General features: G+C 33.6%; 5 protein-coding genes across 5 annotated transcripts in view; 2 read left to right on the forward strand and 3 right to left on the reverse strand.

Annotated features, from left to right (window-relative positions):
• The window catches only part of LOC105161906 (vacuolar protein sorting-associated protein 2 homolog 1), a 4,049-nt gene extending 1,354 nt beyond the window's left edge, over positions 1 to 2,695 (forward strand). Inside the window, exons 3-5 of the mRNA XM_011079762.2 lie at positions 823 to 927; positions 1,674 to 1,934; positions 2,020 to 2,695. Coding sequence (XP_011078064.1) covers positions 823 to 927; positions 1,674 to 1,934; positions 2,020 to 2,157 — 504 coding nt within the window. The 3' untranslated portion in view covers positions 2,158 to 2,695. The remainder of the gene's footprint in view (positions 1 to 822; positions 928 to 1,673; positions 1,935 to 2,019) is intronic.
• Positions 2,719 to 3,186, reverse strand: LOC105162004 (RING-H2 finger protein ATL52-like). Its single transcript, XM_011079904.1, has one exon. The coding sequence runs from the start codon at positions 3,184 to 3,186 to the stop codon at positions 2,719 to 2,721; it is 468 nt and encodes a 155-aa protein (XP_011078206.1).
• On the forward strand, positions 5,041 to 5,607 carry LOC105161907. Its single transcript, XM_011079763.2, has one exon. The coding sequence runs from the start codon at positions 5,119 to 5,121 to the stop codon at positions 5,491 to 5,493; it is 375 nt and encodes a 124-aa protein (XP_011078065.1). The 5' UTR covers positions 5,041 to 5,118; the 3' UTR covers positions 5,494 to 5,607.
• Positions 5,799 to 7,354, reverse strand: LOC105161908 (heme-binding protein 2-like). The gene is made up of 2 exons (XM_011079764.2): positions 7,007 to 7,354; positions 5,799 to 6,296 (listed from the first exon to the last, which is right to left on the reverse strand). The coding sequence occupies exons 1-2, from the start codon at positions 7,324 to 7,326 to the stop codon at positions 5,912 to 5,914; spliced, it is 705 nt and encodes a 234-aa protein (XP_011078066.1). The 5' UTR covers positions 7,327 to 7,354; the 3' UTR covers positions 5,799 to 5,911.
• LOC105161909 (40S ribosomal protein S3-2) lies at positions 8,550 to 11,089 on the reverse strand. The gene is made up of 6 exons (XM_011079765.2): positions 10,944 to 11,089; positions 10,706 to 10,853; positions 10,304 to 10,475; positions 9,298 to 9,352; positions 9,074 to 9,205; positions 8,550 to 8,962 (listed from the first exon to the last, which is right to left on the reverse strand). Exons 1-6 carry the CDS (start codon positions 10,971 to 10,973, stop codon positions 8,801 to 8,803), a joined length of 699 nt encoding a protein of 232 aa, XP_011078067.1. The 5' UTR covers positions 10,974 to 11,089; the 3' UTR covers positions 8,550 to 8,800.

The following is a 21,332-nucleotide window of genomic DNA, read 5'->3' on the forward strand; positions in this document are numbered from 1 at the left end:
GTGTTTTCGGAGGGGGGCTCTTTTTTTTTTTTTTTTTTTCCCCCCCCCCCCCCCCAGTTTTTAATATCTAATATGTCTTGATTAAGTGATCCAACTTTGGCATTGAAAATGTCATGGGCATGCATTGGCTTCATATTCTTTTCTTGTAAAGAATGAGTACAATTTATGCACCGAAGTACAGAATAGAAAGCGACACTTCAAGTTCAAATGTACTAGTGTTCTAATCCCTTGAAATATTAATCCACCTTTTATGCATAGCTCAATCAAAATTTTGATTAAGGCTTAGTTCACTAAGGAAATTGCACAGCTCAAATTCTTATTATTCAACTGGACGTAGTTGCTTGATGTTGGTTTGTTGGCCAAGATTGTATTATGAGTTTAGTTTAAGACGCAATGTGAAACAGATCACTTCTTGCATTGTCAAGTTCTTTATGCAGTGAATTTTTTTTGGGTTTCCTGATCTAGACCAATAAAAAATTTCACAATTATGTACCTTTTGGATGATTCGGAATGAAAGGAATGCCAGAATCACAGAGTTGTTTGAAGTAAAGAGAAAAAAAGGTACTTAAAAGAAACAGGTTCTAGCTTGGAGTTTTATCTACTTGAACTGTGCAGCATAAACTTTGCATAAGCAAGTTTGGAGCTGCTCCATTTGAACTTCAGTTTTTTCAGATTTATCTATAGACTTTGATTAATTTGAGAGTTTTTTTATATCTTAAGAATTCATTTATTGATTCTTATGGTACTTTTGTCAAGTGTAAATGTAATATTTGAGCCCGATTACTTAAATTCATATCTGATTTCATGAGTACCTTTTTACAGGGAGCTGTTAAAGTGATGGCTAAAGATCTTATCAGAACGCGACATCAGATAGAAAAGTTTTACAAGCTGAAATCTCAACTTCAAGGTGTATCCCTCAGAATTCAGGTTAGTTAAGCATTTATGTGGACTTAATTACTATGAATAGTTTCCAGACTACTATTGTCTAATCAAATTTTTAAGAAGATTTTTCATTAGAATGCCGTGAGGGCTTCTCTCACTTCTTTTGTTGCTTTGTTCTTTGCATTTTGTGTTTGATATTGATCTTAAATTTAGGAAGTAATATGTTTGCAAGAAATGCATGAGCATCCATGCACAGAGAATACCCAAAATTTGGGCTCACAAACAAGGGTTGAAAGCAGAAGAAAAATGAAGTTGAGAAAAACTAGACGGCACTCCAGCATTAAAATAAGAACTATCCATGAGTAGAGCACTAGTGGAAAGGAAATATCAGTCAAAACAGTGGTTAATACCCCCACTCTCCACCTTCATTTGCTGCTTGAATCACCATTTTCTTCCGTGTTCCCTTTTATTGCTTCAAACATAATCTTTGTATGAAATTTTACACTTATTTCTTCAAGTATGAAGATAAAGTAATCACTAATAAGATGAGTGAGAGAAATATCCTTGTTTAGGAATAAAGACGCACGGAGCACTGCCAGAATTTAGGACGTCAAAAAGTCACTGCAGCATGAAGAGAAAAAAGGATGACGAGGCAGATGTTGCAATGATGGGATTTAACTGTGGGCTATACATTAATTATTGACTTTTGAACTATATCTCTTAAACAGTTTATCAAAGTCAACACAAGTTATAGCTCAAAACTAGTTTCATCAACACAATCTTTCCTCCAGACATTGAAGTCAACACATGCAATGGGGGAGGCCATGAAAGGTGTTACCTTAGCAATGGGGCAAATCAACAAGCAGATGAACCTGCCATTGCTCCATAAGATAATGCAAGAATTCGAAATGCAGAATGAGAAGATGGAACTAACTAGTGAAGTTATGGCAGATGCCATAGATGATGCATTGGAAGGAGATGAGGAAGAAGAAGAGACGGAGGAGTTGGTGAATCAGGTTCTTGATGAGATCGGTATTGATATTAATTCAGAGGTACAGTTCCAACTCTTCTTTACGCTTCTATTTCTTAGCTTATAATGCACATTAACCAAATGATGAAATTATTGTTCTTGTGTAGCTTGTTGATGCCCCTTCATCAACTGTAGCTGCCCCGGCTGCAAAGAAGAAGGTTGCACAAGTTGAGGCATCAGGAAACGATGATTGTGGGATAGATAGCGAACTTCAGGCCAGGTTAGACAACTTGAGAAGGATGTAACTCACTTGTACTTATATTGACTCTTCTGCGGAGATCAGACAGTGGCTTTTGGACATTTCTGATGAACTTGCAACTCATCTGATTCTGAGCAGTATTATGTATAGCTGAGGGAAGAATTGGGTAAAGCCCCATTGATATCATTTTATCAGGGAATTAGCACATCTCAGTATTATGTACAATAAACTGTGCAGATCACTCGACATCAGGATAATATAAGTTCAATCTTTGGTATGACATAATCCTCAGTACTATTTAGTAGTTTTCAAACTAAATACACATACCAATTTTCTCTCAAACTCTTATACCACAATGCATATGGCACCGATTACTGACTAATTTGCTGCCAGTACTTGATACAGCTTCCTAACATTCTTTATGATTATCATATGATTTCATCAAAAGCTTTGCATATTTGTGCATTTACACAAAAGGGTCATTCTCCAGTGTACAAAAGGTAAGTGTAATATTTATCAGTGATCAGAGGTGGGTTGATTCTCACCACCATCCCCCTTTATCCAGCAACTATGGCTAGAAAGAATCAGATTGCTGTATTGTCTTCTTCTAAACTAAACTAGAGTTCTCCATCTGCTCGGTGACTTCACACCGTCGGAGAACCAGTGGCTCCACCTTTGAACGACAGACAGGACAGTCCATGTGGGAATAGAGCCACATATCAATACAAGGTGCATGGAAGTAGTGCTTGCACTTGGGCAGCTGCCTCACTTCTTCACCTTCTTCAAACACTGATAAACAGACTGCACATTCATTACAATCATTGCCGTCATCATGTGCTGCTCCATCTTTCTTGTACTTGAAGCTGGAACCTAAGCCTGTATTCAAGATACGTAAAGTCCGGGCTGAGGCAAGCCCCGGGCGGGGCATCGCAAGTTCTACCGCATCTCCACAACATCTGAGGATGGTGAGATTGTAGAGTGCAAGCAGAGTTGCTGCCATTCCAACAACGGCGAGTGCATACAACAAAATGGGCAGGTAAGGAATTATTGCATGAGGGCTGGGAGGGTCTGCCATGGCAAAGAGGTTTTGTTGAGAAGTTTGAGAATTTTATGTAATGACAAAGAGAGAAATGGTTTCGTGTAATGAGGAGCTGATCTTGAATCCATGGTTCTGAAGGTGTGTGGAGAGAGTTTTTTTTGTGGAACTGTGGGAACTTGAAATATTTGCATGATGCTTATTTTTTTAAAAAAATTATTATTATTTGTAAATAAATAAATAAATATAATAATTAAATACATATAAGAGGAATACATAGTGGAACTTGGCCCTTAATTAGGCAATACACTTTAATAAAATATTTTATTAAATAAATTGAACAAGTAATCTTATACTGTCACTTTTTTTTGTGGAACTGTGGGAACTTGAAATATTTGCATGATGCTTATTTTTTTAAAAAAATTATTATTATTTGTAAATAAATAAATAAATATAATAATTAAATACATATAAGAGGAATACATAGTGGAACTTGGCCCTTAATTAGGCAATACACTTTAATAATATTTTTTATTAAATAAATTGAACAAGTAATCTTATACTGTCACATGGCTTACAATTTGATTGGTGTTTCCTATTGAATGAGGTTTTGTATGCTCTAATTTTAAATGAATTTTTTATTTTATTCTAAATAGGCATATTGCTGGGAAGAGAAGAACTTGGGCTTATGATCCACTCAAACTTTTTTTTTACAATTTACGTGGGACGCTTACTTACATGATCTTATATAGACATTATTAATATTTTAATGTTTAAAATTTTTTGTTTTATATATATACACATATAATAAATGCCATTAAATAGTAAAATTATTCTAAAATATGAACAAATTAAGAAACTCTAATTACATTGTTTAACTATTATTTCAATGTAAATTACATATATAGTTCAATATCATATATATGATATCTGTTCCCTACAAACGTGCACCAGAAGTCCCCAAGGCCCTCACAATCACAAGCCACAACCATCAATTATGAAATGACACGTGGAAAAGAATTTAAACAGATTTTCATGTAGTAAAATAAAAATGTTGGATTCTTCTAAATATAAATAAAACTTGCCTCAAATTGAACATAGATACCACACTTCTACTCATCAACTTCTTGTAAAATGTGATTTATTACAAATTAATATTCAACTTTACATGAATTATTTTTTACCCGACCTACTCTAGTTGGGCTTAATTATGACTGTTTGTTTTATTTAATTATATACCAATTATACGATAACTATAATTTATATAAAAAATAATTGTATTGGACCCTGAAGCAACATATCCAACTCCAATTGCGTAACATATTCTTTGTTTGGGCTGCAGTTTCATTAATTTGTCCGGAAAGGACGTATCTCTGAATTTAAAAAAAAAAAAAAAAGAAGAGGATTTACAACCTACAAGTTCAAAATTTCTAGGATCTAAATTAATTATATAACAAAAATATTATGTATTTATCAAATAATTGATGATATTTTAATAAAAATGTTAAACCACATAATAAATATAACAGATTTCATTCAAAATCCGTATATATAATTAATTAGTGAGACGCATGCCAACATCAAACGCCCAAAAGAAAAATTCTAATTCAAATCGAATTTGATCAAATTGGATTAATTATATGGCAAGTATAATATCTTTATTATATGATTGATATATAATTTTAAAAAAAATGATCAATCACATAATAAATATAATAATTTATTATATAATTGATTTAATTCGATTAAATTTGACTAAATTTTAGGTAGTCTTTGGACCAAAATGATGAAAATCTTGTGGTAATGGCAAGGAGATAACCTTATCCACCACAACCACAATGAGAAGCTGCCACGTGGCACTGCCTCTGAGATACTCTCCGTTTCCGACCTCTCTTTTCTCAACTCTCACTATCATTTCATCGCCATATTCATTCCAACACCACAACACTACCACCTATACCTCTCTCACCAATGGCCTCCACTTCCGCCGTCTCCATGGCAATGCCGCTGCCCCGCTGCTCCGCCGCCGGGAAGCGGCAGCCACCGACCGCGGACGCTTTCCTCAAGCCATTGGCGCCGGTCAGGCCATCTAAGGCCGCTGTGTCGAGGCCGCCCGTCGGGAAGTTTGAGGTCAGGGCGTCGTTGAAAGAGAAAGCGGTGTCCGGGCTGACTGCCGCCGCGCTGACGGCCTCCATGGTGGTTCCTGATGTGGCGGAGGCCGCGAGCGGGGCGTCGCCGTCGCTCAAGAACTTCCTGCTCAGCATTGTGGCTGGCGGGGTTGTGCTCACGGCCATCGTGGGTGCGGTGATCGGCGTCGCCAACTTTGATCCTGTCAAGCGGAGCTGAGAATTGGATTGGTTGATGTGTGTTTTAGTATGTTTTTTTTGAATCTATGAAATGTTAATTTTCATGCACTATCAAATTTGTGGGTTTTGCAAGATTTAATTGTCTTTTGTTAAATTTATTATATTTAATTTAAATATTAATTTAATATATCGATAATTCAAATTAATTTTAATATATTCGAAAGTTTGAATAGTTTGTATAATAATGTTGATGTCTCTAGCAGGTATATGTATAATTTTTCAAAAAATACGAATGATGTATATAAATAAACCACAAATCAGAGAATGTAGATATAATTATCCCTTAATATTTTATCGAGAATGTAAACTAACATTGTCATAATAGTACACGACACATCATATATTCTTATTAAACCCAATCAAAGGAAATATTGTAAAAACATTGTACGTCTCATCAATCAATTGAACCCCACCCAAATTTCGTTAACACGATGAGTGAGCTGACGCGGGGAATTATAGCCAGCAACGGTGAAGGGGCCATCTGCAGCCCGCTGATAAGGCGTGCCTTGAAGGCTTTTCTGTAAGGCCGCAATGGCTGCTCTAATACTGAAGTCTAATATAGGGCCATCAAACCTTCTAACTGCTGTATACTTGAATTTTGGCAGAGTCACTTTCTTTATCTGATCTGTGAGGGGTGTGGGTAGAGGTGTGCCCGTCTGGTACTTTTTGGGCACGTAAAAGTAGACAGTGAATGTCGAGTGCTGACCAATGTCAATTAGAACGGGTGCTGTCATGTTGATTGTAACTCGTTCGGTGTTGTTGCCTTTGTAGTAAGAAAATAGGCTGCAATCAGGACCGTCAAATATCTCAGCTTTCGTCAATAATTGAAAATTATAATTTAGTCTTGTAAGAATTCGTTTGGACAATTTTGTTTAATAATTAAGAAATTTTACACATTGAAAACAAAAAATGACCAAAGAAGTTTTAAGGACAAAAATGTCCGATCCCCTTTCAAAACCATCTCCCCTCTACTTGAACCCAAAAGGCCAAAACCCACTCCTACTCAATTCTGGACACCGGGAGGTGAACAAACCAGCAAATTAAAGTCAGCTAAATGTTATTTATTTTTCAATTGATCAGTATAATTTTCACAAAATTAAGATTATCTAAAAATTTTAAATAAATTGAATATATTTATAAGTATTATATATGTGGGACGAGTTTTTAAGAAATATCTCAAACAAGATCCGACACCCATCATTTTACTAACCATATAAGTTGTACTGTCAAACTCGATCCTCAAATTCAAATTCAATAATTTATGCACAAAACAAAACTCGTCCCACTTAACACAAATTCACGACATCCGTTCTACACGCCACATTTGTCATCCCTATAACTTAAAATGACTTCCTAACCGAAATAAAACATACCTCGAATTAATAGGACATCAAGATTCAAGACTTTAGTCAGCAAGACAGACAAGACAACCCCTCATCGGACAGACACCAAGAATCAAAAAGAAGAGAAGAGGGAATGATGTGATTACGTACATTCGGAAACCTTTGGAAGCACCTTCCTTGTACGTAAGTGCAGTGATTTCGGGACTCGACAGCCACAAACCCTCATCGTAACTTCTGATCTCGAACTCTTTCTGGGTGTGAACTAGTTTGTATGGAGGGCACTCGAGACGCGCACAGGTAGGGGCAGGTTTGTACCCCTCGTCGACGCCCTTACATTCTGATACGAAGAGGCAGACAAAAACAAACACACAGACTGCAACTGTTCTTGGTGAAGACATCGAAATGTTCAATTGTGGGTAGTATAAGTTCTCACGGGAATAAAACAGGGTTTTATACATACATACAGACATGTGTGCAGTTGTTGTGGATTGCGAATGTAAAGCCTTTCATGATTCAGTTGCCTGATTGGGGCAATATTCGTACTTATTACCATGATTTGTACGAGGATTTAAGGGTAGTTGACTGCGTTATGTGATTTAATGCAAGTCCAGAAATGATTCCCAGGATTGTGGAGGGAATTATGTGGCATGGACTTAGTTTGCTATTTCATCACATTTTTCTTGGGTAAATTTTATTTTGATACCAAGTTCATCATTAATATCACTTTAGTTCCTAAAAATTATAAATGACGTAATTGGTAATTTCACTATTAATATTATTTTGATATTCAATTTTACCATACTAAATAATTTCAAAGTATCTGCAATAATACCAAATCTTAGGGGTCGTGACTATAATTAATTTACCTTAAAGCAATAGAAGAAATCATCTCAAGATCGGGGCCATAGTCAAAATTTGCAAGAAAAAATTGTTTGTATTTTCTAAATAAATCTTGAATATATCAATTTATAAAAGATTTAAGATTATTAAGCCACGGTAGTTATGTAGTCAATGGTACACTTTATCTTCCATGTTCTTATTTTCTTGTTCTGTTTGTCCTCCATTATTATTTTCAAGAAAAGCGCAATAATTAAAAAAAAAAAAAAAAAAGAGTTAATAAGCTTCCTTTATAAAAATTCAAAGAGTAGCATATTCATCTTTTTGTATAAAACTTTTTCATACGTGTTAATATTTTATCTTTCACCTTCTGTTTTTCATTTATCGTGGATCATTTCAAATAATTATATAATTCATATAGTGGTTGTGGATTTGCGATTTAAAGATGTCATAATTCAGTCCGCAAATCAGTGGATCTTTCGTATTTTATTACTATGATCTTGTACGAGGATTTAAGGGTTTCTGACTGCGTTATGCAATTGAAGAAATGATTACTAGGAAGATCGGGGAGGCAATTACATGGCATAGATTTCGTTTCTTATATCTCAGTTCTTGAAAAAGTGTAATTTCAGCATTTGGCAGATCACAATGGTTGATATCATACCATCCAAGTGGATTCAGTTAAGAAATTATGTTGGAATAATTGTTGGTGATTGTATCAAAATATCACAACAATATTCTAATTTTACTCGTCAAGTGAGACTGTATGTCTGTATCATGTCAATCACACCGCAATAGTTGAAACGAACTTTCAAGAAATGTGACAATCCATTTGGAATTCTAGCAAATAGTAAGATAAAGGTAAGTGGCAATGAATATTAGAATCAAGCCTTTCGAACTCCATTGTCTACAACAAAAGAAACAAATCAAAATGACAAATAAAATTAGTCGTTCAACAATATTTGACATCTAAAGAAAAACAAATTTGTATTGTAGGCCGAAAATTGGTGGAACTCATCATTTCTACAGTTCTCATTTGTCAAAGGATTACAAAGGTTTTCAAGAAAACAAAACTAACTCAAATCTAAAAGTTCAGCCGCAGATGCTCTATGCTTGCACCTCAACTTCAGCCGGTAGCATGGTTGGCCTGATGACTTCTTCTTCCTTTGGAGGATGAATTGTGACGAGATCTGGAAGGGGAGTTGTTGGCCCGGACTTTCCTTTGGGATCCCAGTCGAGCATGATCTTGACCTTGATACCAAGTACTCCCTAACAAACAAAAACAATCGTAAGTTGTAAAGGCAGTAAATTAGAACGACGAGAGCCCAGCAGCGGATCCAATATTTGCAACTCTAAAGCCCTTTGACAAATGAAACACACCTGTCTAAGTAGAACATGTCTGACAGCTGAGTCTATGTATTCTTTCACCGGCTGACCAGAAGAAATCATGTAGCCATCCTTGAACTTCATGGACTTGGCACGCTGAGCTCTCAGCTTCCCACTAATAATCACCTGTGACCCATACCAAATATATTAATAGGAAAGGAAATACAACATAGAAATCCAAAAATTCAACATCAAGAAACATCCATTGTTTTCCGCACCTCACATCCCTTGGCTCCACTCTCCATCACAAACCTCAAAACACCATAGCATGCCCTGAGGGACAAGAATAAGAAACATGTAAAATCTCAAAAGATATCTTGGAGATGCTCAATTCTTTTTGTTACCTTACACTATGCAAAACCTACACATGCCATACATGCGAAAGACGTAATCACACTTGGAAGTGGAGAACCAACATAGTTGTTAATATCCTTTAAGAAATCAATCGTAACTGTATTCCCAAAAACCAGAATAAGAAGATGATGGACAACTATAGAATAAATGATCAGTAATGTGTCTTCTCCATGGTCACTACAAGAAGACCGGTACACTTCATGACAATTATGACATGGAGGAAGACAATTAATCTTGTCATCATCCGACACAAACACTGGTATTGAAGAACCGATGCTGCTTTGTGGATGACATGATAAGATATCACTCATAACTGTACTCCCAGAAAACAGGATAAGAAGATGAGGGGCAAAGTATAGACTAAGGGACCAGTAATGTGTATTCTCCACTGCCAGTGCAAGAAGACTGGTACACTTCATGACAATTACGACATGGAGGAAGACAGTTAATCTAGTCATCATCCGACACAAATATTGGTATTGAAGCACCAATGCTGCTTTGTGGATGACATGATAACTTAACAATAGTTGCTCAAACTCAGAAAATGCTCAATAAACTAATAACCATACAGAATAAGATTGGACCCAATTAATGGCATTACTACTGCAGCTAGATTTTCATCCAATCCTTCTAACTTTGGTTGTCTTCAGTCAAATAGTAACCCGCAGCTTGAGGATTAGCTAGCTCTTAGTTGTCAAGTTAACACAAAACCTAGAAAAATCATCACATATAAAACAAACATGCATGGATCCACTATGGACATGTATCTGAAATTAGTTCTCAGCATTAAATCACACGGTAACCCAATAACACAAAATGAATATGTCGACAAGAAATACTCAATTGAGTTAGCAAGAACCAAATTATTACCGTCTGACAGCAAGGCCACCAAGGAGTTTGTACCGAAGGGACTCAGCCTGAGCAATGGCACAAAGCCCCCTGTTGTTAACTTTCTCAGCATACAACTCGACACTGTTCTCCGGAAACTTGAACCTCTTCTGCACCACAGAAGTAAGCTCTCTTATCCTCCTCCCCTTCTCTCCTGTTGTGATCAAATCAATCAAATTCAACCAAACCACCGCACGAGGGAAGAAAACAAAAAAAAACACATAGTCGTCATATATAGAACTTGCAAACAACACACTGAATTTGAACAAAGGATCGTGGCAAACAAGCTTACCAAGTTGGAAATCTCCAAACATAAACATATAAAAAAAAAGACACATTTCCATATATCAACAGGAAACTGAAAGCATGGCATCAAACAATCACCAAGAACGTTCTGAGTGCGCGTTGCGCGGATGATAACCTCAGTCCTCACGGGAGTAACCCTAACTTCTACCCCAGAGTATCCATCTTCCGCCAGCTCACGTGTAAATAACTCGTTCAACTCCGCAAAGAAAACTCCATCCGCCACAAACTGCAGCACATTCAATATACCAAAACGTCAATCCCCCAAACTTTAGACACAAAAACATTTTACATACATAGATAAGATCGAAGCAGAAACCTTTCGCTTTTTGCTCATCTGAGCCGCCATATTCGTTATAAACTTATGGCCGATAAATTGCTAGAGAAGCGGAGAATCTGAAGAATATGTTGTGTGCAAGAACCCTAGATGGAGATGAGGGTTTTGATGACAGGGAATTTATCAGTAACTGCTGGGCCCAAAGCAAAACAAATTCAATTGGTGGGTCACAAAAGATTGGGCCAAGAGTTATAGGCCCAATAGTCCAAACAGCCCAAAAAAGGGGTGGGGCCCACATCAAGTAGGTTGAATTTGGCAACTGTGACTTGAGTGCAAGAGAGAATTGGCGATGGTTGTAGCTATGGGTGCTACTCTCCATCAAACCCTGGATGCATGGATGGATGACATTGTATGATGAACCTGTGGACTATTCAATGTATATGCCAATGGTCATCATGTTTGTTCCAGATTCTGCATTCAAAAAGGTAAGAAAAGTTTAGTGCTAGCTACTCTGAAGCTTTGATATTTTTTTTATGAAAATTGTTCAGCAATAATGGTTGTGAAATGATGTTGTAATATTGGTTTTGTTGGCTGGACTGTTGCACCTATAATATGCACTACAGGTCACTTCATCCTTAGCAGGGTTCTAGGTTATATAAACAAGTCATACTAGTTAATGGCCTCTCACCATTCTTGGCATGTGGCGCTGGCCTTTGTCCAGGCGTGCCATGGTGTGCCCCTGGGCACCATCCGGGCTGTTGCCGCACGCCTGCCTTTGTGAGCCTAGGCATTTTTAGGCTTGGGCCCATCAAAATTAAAACATAAAAAATCCTAATAAAATAAGGAACATTAGGCGAATTAAGACCCTCATGACTGTTGGACTGCATGCATGTTGCAACATAATATTTCATGAGAATCACAACTGTTGCGTACCTGAGTTTGAGTGTTCTGTTGTTGCTAATTCCCTGGGCCGCCAACAAGTGAGTTTTCTTTCTTTTTTCTTTTTGGGTTTCTCTTCGTTTTTCTTTTTCATTTTGTCTTTTTGCTTCTCTGATTTTTTGAAGGAAGAAAATATAAGTATTATTTATTTATTTTTAATTTCTTACACATTATTATAGTCGAAAAATACTGATTATGTAAATATGTAAACTATTTTTTACATTTGCACCGTCCTCCCAAAACACAGCGCTATCGCTTCAAGAGCCCTTTGCGCCATTGACTACTTTGAAACAAGTAACTTAAGAGAAGAAGAAAAAGTAGGACGATTATTGCTTGAGCATCTGAGAAACTTAACTGTACATTTAGGACTAAATCTGTTAAGTCAATAGTTACATGACTAAATATGTTAAGTTAATAATGACATAATTAAATTTATCAAACGTTCTAAATTACAGGATTGAGTGTGTTTTTTGTACTGATTATTTTTTGTACTATAAATAATTTGTAGTAAATCAATACTGTTTACAATCATTAGATAAAATTGATGAAAAACTTTAAGTTTTGACCACGGTAAATTTAATATTTGTTATGATTTTACTAATAGCAAAACTATTTGCCACAATTTTTAGTTGTAATAAATACTTTGGCCTCACTTACAAAAAACAACATGTAATAATCATTGTGCAGTAATAATTAATTAATATTTATCATAATTTTTTATTTTAACTATAATAATTAATTAAAAGGAATATTTATTCTAGTGATAGGATCATGATGGAATGGAAGAAGCCACTCTCATATAAGCCATTTATTACAAACAGCAGCTGAAGTCGAAAAGTAGGTGGGGAGAAACAACCTAAGTAAGAGACAAGGGATAATGTATGGATCAGGTTCAGTTCCATCCCAAGACAAGACCCTTGTCTGGACTTCATTGCTCATAAAATCTGTTTGTCCCCATGGAACTGTGCTGCTATTTTGTTTTTTTCCTTGCTGCCCACTTCATTTTTTTATTTTTTGAATAAATGATCATAAATTTAAATTAACATTTCATATTAGTTCTCACTAGAAGAAAAAGATTATTATTAATTGCAATATTAGTGGCTATGGGTAAATGACTAATATTAACTACAATTAAATGAAATCGATGCAAAAAATTAGCTTTTATACCATATAAAAATTATTTGCCACGGCTAAAAGCCATGGTCAAAACATTTACTGTGATTTTTAGCCATGACAAATGTTTTAGCCAACCTCGCAAAACCAGATATTTTGTATCTAAACTATAATGATTGATAAAATAAATTCGTCGGCCAGATCGAGTCGAGTCTTAAATCCTCATCTTTATTCTGTTTGGTAATAATTCTTGTTTTTTTCAGACTGTAATAATCTTTACAAGGGTTATTTATGATTTAACTGCTGTCCTCATCCAAAAAGAAAAAGGAAGAAATAAGTCCATTGAAACAGAGTGATCAAGAAAATCAGTAAATTAAGATCCGTGCATGAGAACACCCTTTCAGACAAGAAGGACAAAGCAAAAGCCCACCACACTTGAAGTTGCCTCTCATGAAGAAATAACACAAATGGGACCATATTCATGAACAACCTATCAATTTACATCATTAAATAAGGACAAATCAACTATAAAATTATAGTAAAAGTTGAGATTATTCGAAAATAATAGTTAGAATATTTTAAAAAATAACTTAATATACAGTAATTATGCAATCATCGTGCTTCCACCGTGCAAAAGATCCAGACTGAAGGAGGCTTAGGGTTGGGACCCTGAGCTTTTTACAAGTACATGACCACCTCTAACGTCTACACATACTACTAAAAGTCTTTTGATTTTTCAAACATTACGTTAATACGTACGTAGTGCAGCCGTATCATAACCTTACAAGTTCCCTTAACCTTCCCAGCTTCATAGAGCATCTGTAGATCAACCGTGTAAATTTTCAAAATCGAAAAACGTTCTTGGAATATGAGGAAACTGTAGATACGATCGTCAGTCTAATTATCCGTATGGTCGAAATTAGGCAGGCCTATGCCTCTTGTGAGGAGCGAAATTGAAGTCATGAGGTTGAGAAAAAGCATGGATGGATTTTGTGAAAGAGGTGGAGAGATGAGCATAGAGATGAACAACCCTTGTGATGTTGTTGTTGAGCTGTCTAATGAGAGCAACATTTCTGGTGAGATTGTGAGGAGTGCTGGACTCATGATTCTGATTGATCTCATTGATGAGCAGCCTGTTCTGGTCCAGTATCTTCTCAACTTGAACAAAACTCCTCTGGAAACTCTGCACCATCTTCCCATTCAACTGCACCCTCTCATTGCCTACTCCTGCACATGATGTCTCCCCCTCCATCTCTCTAAGTTTCCAATCTCAAATTGCTGCAAAATGTTTTCAAAACAAAAAATCTTGTTATGAGAGGAGACATCAATCTTGTACTGTTTCAATTAGATGAATAGCCGTGACGAAAATGTGGGGAATTGATTTCTTGTCGGATTGTGAACGTGTCTAGGAAAATATGAAAAGAAGGCAAATTTACAAGACACAAGATTTACATGTTGTTCGGAGAATCCTCCTATATATATACGATGGGTGAATAACAATTCATCCCCTGTGATATTGAAAATGAGCACATTATCTCCTTCTGAAAAAAATAAAGCAATTTACCCTCTTGTATTTTTTAAAATAAAGCAATTTACCTCCTTATACAGGGAGGTAAACTGCTTTATTTTAAAAAATATAGGAAGGTAAATCTTTGTATCTTAAAAAACACAAGGAGGTAAATCGCCATTTATTTTTTCATAAGGGGATAATTTGCTCATTTGAGATATCACAAGGGGGTTGCTTGCATTTTTCCTCTATATACGACTCCTCAAGATTAGTTTCCACTATGATAGCACGCTGCCAACTTAACCAGAAGGTTGAGTTCACAATAACTGAATCTAGATGTAATATTGGAACAGACTTTCATTACAAGGCAAAATTACACATTTATTCTCGTAGGATTAGAGGTTCAATATATTTAGTTTTCTACTTTACGAAATTTTTAAATTGGTCTCAAAATTGAAATAACTCGACATATTTAGTCATTCGCTTTACGATTTCTAAAATGATCTCCAAAATTGAAAATATTTAAAACATTTAGTCCTTTACATTATGGAACTAAGTGTGTTGAGTTTTATCAAATTTGAAGTTATTTTAAAGATTTTGTAAAATAAAAGAATAAAAATATTAAGCCTAGACTAAAAATATAACTCGGTGTCACTGCAACAGATGTATCTTCTATTTTCTAACAAACATATGCACTTTGTTAGATGGGGTGGACAAAGATAGCTCTTTTGAATAGTTTGAAGACAGGTAGGGCAGAAGAGACAAGGTCTGAACTTGATATCATGATGACACCCCACCCCCTCTCTCCCCATGGGTATACATCTAGGTACTTCTTTTCACAAAGGGATCAACCTCAAACATGTGCAACAAAGTAATATTATTTTATATGCTGAACATTAATTAGTTTTACTACAAACAATAATGGGAACATACAGTTGTTGTAATATTGCTATAATAACATATAATATATATACATCGAAAACAGTAAATTATTGTCCCTGTTCATAATTAATGTTGTGATTATTAGTCCAATTATATATTAATTATTGGTTGAGGGATGATGAATTGTGACAAAAAGCATATCACGTTTCCACAAAAAGGGCACCTTTCTGCAGAAAAACCCACCTAAAGTTTCAGTTCAGAATTTCAAAACAAGAACTCCAAACCCTAAAAAGAACGCACTCCAAACATGGAATAACTTTCGTACATAAATCAATTTAATTTAAACAATTTGAAAATAAAAATTCCAGAAATAGGGTTTTCTCTTAACTAAAAATAGTGAAAAAGCACAAGACGGAGACGAAACTGGAAACTTTCAAACGTTGGACAGTTGCACTAAAAGAAACATAGCAGTTGCAGAATTATATAGAATTCCTGAAATAGAAACAAATATGAACAGACATGGCTGTGCCCGTTAGAGCAGACAATGAATCGGGAAACCCATAAAGATCTTCAGAAATTCTAACCCAGAATCGAATTTGACCGGACCTAAACTCAACTACGTAACAAGTGCAATTTAACTCTGTGATTGGTTCAATTCGGTCAAACTCAAACCTAAGAATGCATCTTTGTAAAGATCTCATGAGAATTGAGATTGTGGGTGTAAAAGACGAGATTCAACTGCTACTCCTACTACGTATCCCACTTTCTGTCACCAGAAATGGAGTGAACAGAATGATTAGTATACGTATATATGTATACAGGAGTTGATGCAAGATTTAAGGGAAGTAAGGAACTGAGCAGAACTTCGTGGAGATTAACGTTATCGTGTATAATGTACGTAGAATATGCAAATATACTATGTGTATATGTGTGTGTATATTAGTTTGACGTACCTGGTGGGAAGATAGGATGGTAGAGCGAGAGAGAGGACAGTAAGAGAGATCGGCGATTTAGTCGAATCTTGTAAGAGAGAGAGGAGAGAGTATGTTTTGAGTTGACAGTCGCACTCCTCTCCCCCACTTTAACAACTTTTTTTTCTTTGTTCTCATCCTATTCATCCATCTCCTGTTTTTCCACAAGAAATATGACTTTTTTTCTTGTTAATTATTATAATTAAAAATTATAATAAATATTAATAAAATAATAGTCATATAATGATTACTATATTTTATTTTTATAAGTGAGGTCAAAATATAAATTATAATTAAAATTCGTGACTATATTTGAATTATCTATTTGAGTTGGTTTGAAATGCGCAAAATTAATTTATTTTAAGATCATACTATATTTTCTAGGGGTTCTCCTCAAATTAAAGCCAAATGAACATAAACTATAGATCTCCTTTTTTATTATATTTTTATATTTTCCATAAACCATATTTGAATTTGGTAAGTTTAATTAAGATATTGAGGTTATGATGATTGTTTGATATTTTATTTCGTTTCATCTTATTTACATTAGAAAAAGAAAATGTGAGACAAAATTATAGTTCGGTCGAAATGGAAAGACTTTTTTGAGTATGTATTTGGATGTGAAATCAAGATATAATACTAATGAAGATTGATGTGATCTATAAAATGTGTTAAGTACGTCATGAACAAATAAAATATAATGATTAATAAAACTGATGTGATGTATTTTTACTAAATAAAAACACTATAAAAAAAATTGATTTATTCCCTATATTATAAATTACTGCAGCTTAAAAATCAGAGTAGATCAATACAGTCTAATATGGTCAAACAAAATCGATACGACAACTTAAATTTTCATCACGGTTAATTAATATTCGCTGTGATTTTATCTATAGTCTTTGCCATACTATTTAGTTGTAGCTGCAACGAGTAATAGCCGTCGCGCAATTATGGTTAAGTGGTAACTGCTATAATTTTTTAACTTTAATTAGGATAATTAATCGTAATAAAATGCATATTTCTTTTAGTGAAACTAAATATATACATATGTGTCTTAAAAATATCTACAAACAAATATATAGATATGTAAGAAATATTTCATGAGGCAAGATTAGTTGAAGAATTATTTTTTTAGTTCAAACAAATGGGAAGATGGGATAACTATCTTGAAGGTATTTTCTCTATTTAAAAAAAAAAAATTACTACAATCTCATCATATGTTTGGACAAAATGTAAAAATAATAAAATTTATGTATTTAATCATAATTACATACATTATTTATAAGCAAAAACACATTAATTAAAGCATAAATTACATCTTCCTTGCATAAGATTTGATATAACTACGACGATCCCTCAAATAAAAAAATAATTATATAATCCATAAACGGTGAGGTAAAAATTTATTATTTTACCCTTATTGGTTTTTTTTAAAAAAATATTTGAAATATATATATGTGTAGAAAAGAAAGAAAATCTAAGAATGAATATAATAAATAATCCATAGAAACATATTACTCTAAAAAAATTTAGAAAATTCTTAAAAGAATATATAAAATTACAGTCTGTAATCCAAAATAATATTTCGAATAGTTCATCATAAAAAATAAATAAAAATTTAATAAAAGTCAATGGAATAAACTTTTTATTAAAAAAATATATATAATTAAAATGAGAGAGTATTTATAATTAAGTGTGGCGATGAAGCCAATGACAAAAAATGGAGCGTACTAAGATCAATAAGTGTGAAATATTTAGAAACAGTAAAAATAGCACCAATAATTGAGGTCCTTTAAAATGGTAGTTCTAAATCATACAGTGATTTAGTTGGCAGTCATTATGGCTAGTTGAATACAGTACATTCCACGTGTATAAATATATATATACAAAAAATTTATAATAATTAAATATCATTTAATTAAAAAAAATATTATAGAAAATATAATAATATGAAAATAATTATGATAAAAAAAATAAATAAATTTCGTAAGAAGATATATAAAGTAGGAAAAAGAGAAAAAAAATATTAACTAAAAGTAAATAACTATTTGAAAAATAGTTTTTACCATTTGTAAACAATGGGGAAAAAAGAGATACAGACCAATGAGGGAGACATAAAAAAGGTACCCTTATACTTTCCAGACATAAAGAGAAATACGTACAGGAATTCCTGTATATGAAAATATACAAGAATTGTCATTTGTGTTTTGATTTTCAATTTTCAGTGGAAAATATATATTTCTAATTTTGTATAGATTTTCATTTGAGATGTTAATCAATTTAGATTAGTTAATGAGATTGTATTTTATATTATAATTTCTGTACCAAATCGATACATTTTCAAATAAATTACGTATAAACAAACATATTTTTACTTTAATCACTACGAATTAAAATCAAAGCAAATCACCACATTCTATTAGGGGAACTTAAGTTTTGCATCTTTTGACCATGGTTCATCAAAATTTGTAGTGATTCTATCGATAATCAAAATATTTGTTATAATTTTTAGCTGTTGTTAAAGTTTTGGCCTTATTTACAGAAACAACGACTAATGGTTGTTTCATGACAGTTGTTAATTAATATTCGTCATACATTTTCACTTATAATTACGACATCTAACATTAAAAAAACTAATGGAGCATTGTAATAATATTACAGATGAGACATGTGGTCCTCATAGTCCTGCTGGCTGTCACAACTCCAATTTCAATCACACATTTATTTATATGGAAAAGAAGGTGTAGGCATGCAACAACTGAAAATACTCACTTACTGTCACCCTGCAAACATTTAATTTCCTCGTACATGTTCACTGATTTGGATCCAATATGTAATCTCTTTAGGAAGTAGGTTAGCCGGGAAGTAGGTTAGCTGGGTTCGTCCCTGATTGAGACTCTCTAATGTTCAAGTCAATTAGAATTCGAGATGGGATGTAGGCTATCTCAAACCACTGGTTAATTTTGTTCTAATTTTTGTAGTGAATTGATCAAAATGCTCTTTGAATTAAGCTTTATTTTTTAGAATTTTTTGGAATATTCTTACGGACTAATATGCCCTTTGAATTACTTACTTTACTCACCTCAAATTTCTTTTATTTTCTCAAAAAAAAAAAATTACAGCAATGATAAAATAGTATTTTTCACCTCACCATCTAAACGCTATACGTAATTATTTTTCATTTAAATGTGGTATTTGCAATATTTTCAAACAACCAAAAAATATCCGTAATTATACAAAAATCAATAAAAATAGCTGTAATTTATCATAAAAATATAAATATATGACAACCATCTAACTACTCGACATTTATAATGTCAAGAAAACTACGTGGAGGGGGGGCACTGATTTGGACATGACGTGAATGAGAAGGTGGAGGCGGGCATGTTTAACATTAACAATGTTGTCCGCATCAAAACCATTTAATCAACATAGAATTATTGGTCTGGGAAATCTTGAAATTTTCTAAATTGATTGGTGAGTCTGCTACATTTGATTTTTGTCGTCTGAAATAAATATTTGGCAGCCAAAATTTGTACTACCTACTAATTTTGGTAATTAATAACATCTTACCACACATATGATTATTTAATTCTGGCCATGTATGCGTAGTAACTCTGATACGGTACATATTTTGATATTGATCAGGATTTTAGAGTTGGTTGCTGGTCTTCTTCGATGGATTTTAGGTAATAAGTCTGAAGTTAATATAGTCAGAGGTGTCGGGCCATGTTTAATAAAGCAATTTAATGATCAAGTTAATAATGATTTAAAAGTCTTTGAAACCTAAAATTAAAATAAAATCTAAATTTGAACCTCGTACCTGAATATATATATGTAGGACATGCATCAGGCATCCAAGACTTGGGCAGTTCCGAGCTGTCGGGCAGTCAGGTCAACCCAACTTGACCTGTGTACACCCCACCCTTCGTCTCCAGCTTCCCAAATGGATGTACTGTGGCAAACATCTCCCAAATTTCTGAAATCATATATGACAATTGATGTCTTTTTTTTTCTTGTTGGAGAGGAAATTAATGCTAATTTGTTTTAAGATTTTAATAATTTTTTTAAATTAATTATAAATTTGAGATTATTAATATTTTATAAGCTCTATATATAGTCGTAGTTTATTCAAACGCTTCATCAATTTATTTTTAAAATAAAATCTATAACATCTTATAAGATGTTTGAGCTTATAAAATCTTATGAAAAATCTTAGCTAAACACCCCCGAAGTAGGATATATAGGATCATTATCCAGTCTAATCGGAATGTATATATAAATAGGGCCTAAGTGTATTACGAGTTGATGAAGAAATAGACAAAATATGTACTCCATAACGACAAAAACAAGACTTTTGTTTATAAATTGGAGCGATAATTATTATATTATTATACCAATATTTTTTTTGAAAAAAATTGAAGTCCCTCCTACTCCTATGGTAGAGGAAAAAAATCAACCTAGAAAACGAAAGATTGACATTCGTGAAAATCATAACTTAAATAAGTAATTATTATTAATATTTTTTGTTATTAAATGATTAAATGTGATATGATAAGTAGCATGATTTTCTCTAATAAATAAACCTATAAATCGGTCCAAGTTCAAGGAGATTATGTATGAAATTTAGATAGTTGTTCAGGTTCAAATGTACTGATTAATAGCAAAATGACTCAAATGAACAAAATTCAAAACAGAGTTCAGATTCAAGAAGGCAAATGTGGAAACTTTTCTTTTTTAAATGGGTGGCAACAAGATTCATATATATAAAATTGTGATAGTATTATTTTTAAAAAATATATATTATTTAATATTTTAAAAATAGTAATGGATCTACCTCGTACAATCCAAGGTCCAATAATTTTGTTGGCAGGACAGATAGCAAAGTTTGGCAAACTCACCTTAGATCCAACCCATTATCATATTTTCTTGTTCTTGAAAAAGATTTAGACATGGGAGTTTGAAACCGCACCTCTTTATTAATGTTGAAAATAAGAATTTTTTACAAGAAATCAA

Source organism: Sesamum indicum, linkage group LG5, assembly GCF_000512975.1.
Source record: "Sesamum indicum cultivar Zhongzhi No. 13 linkage group LG5, S_indicum_v1.0, whole genome shotgun sequence".
In the NCBI taxonomy this organism is placed as follows: domain Eukaryota; kingdom Viridiplantae; phylum Streptophyta; class Magnoliopsida; order Lamiales; family Pedaliaceae; genus Sesamum; species Sesamum indicum.

Coding starts and splice junctions, on each gene's coding strand:
- LOC105162004 (XM_011079904.1), bottom strand. CDS start 3,186: ATGGCAGACCCTCCCAGCCCTCATGCAATAATTCCTTACCTGCCCATT.
- LOC105161907 (XM_011079763.2), top strand. CDS start 5,119: ATGGCCTCCACTTCCGCCGTCTCCATGGCAATGCCGCTGCCCCGCTGC.
- LOC105161908 (XM_011079764.2), bottom strand. CDS start 7,326: ATGTCTGTATGTATGTATAAAACCCTGTTTTATTCCCGTGAGAACTTA. Junction 6,297..7,006: donor GCTTCCAAAGGTTTCCGAAT/GTACGTAATCAC, acceptor TCCTGATTGCAG/CCTATTTTCTTACTACAAAG.
- LOC105161909 (XM_011079765.2), bottom strand. CDS start 10,973: ATGGCGGCTCAGATGAGCAAAAAGCGAAAG. Junction 10,476..10,705: donor GCGCACTCAGAACGTTCTTG/GTGATTGTTTGA, acceptor TGATCACAACAG/GAGAGAAGGGGAGGAGGATA. Junction 9,206..9,297: donor GTGGAGCCAAGGGATGTGAG/GTGCGGAAAACA, acceptor TATGGGTCACAG/GTGATTATTAGTGGGAAGCT.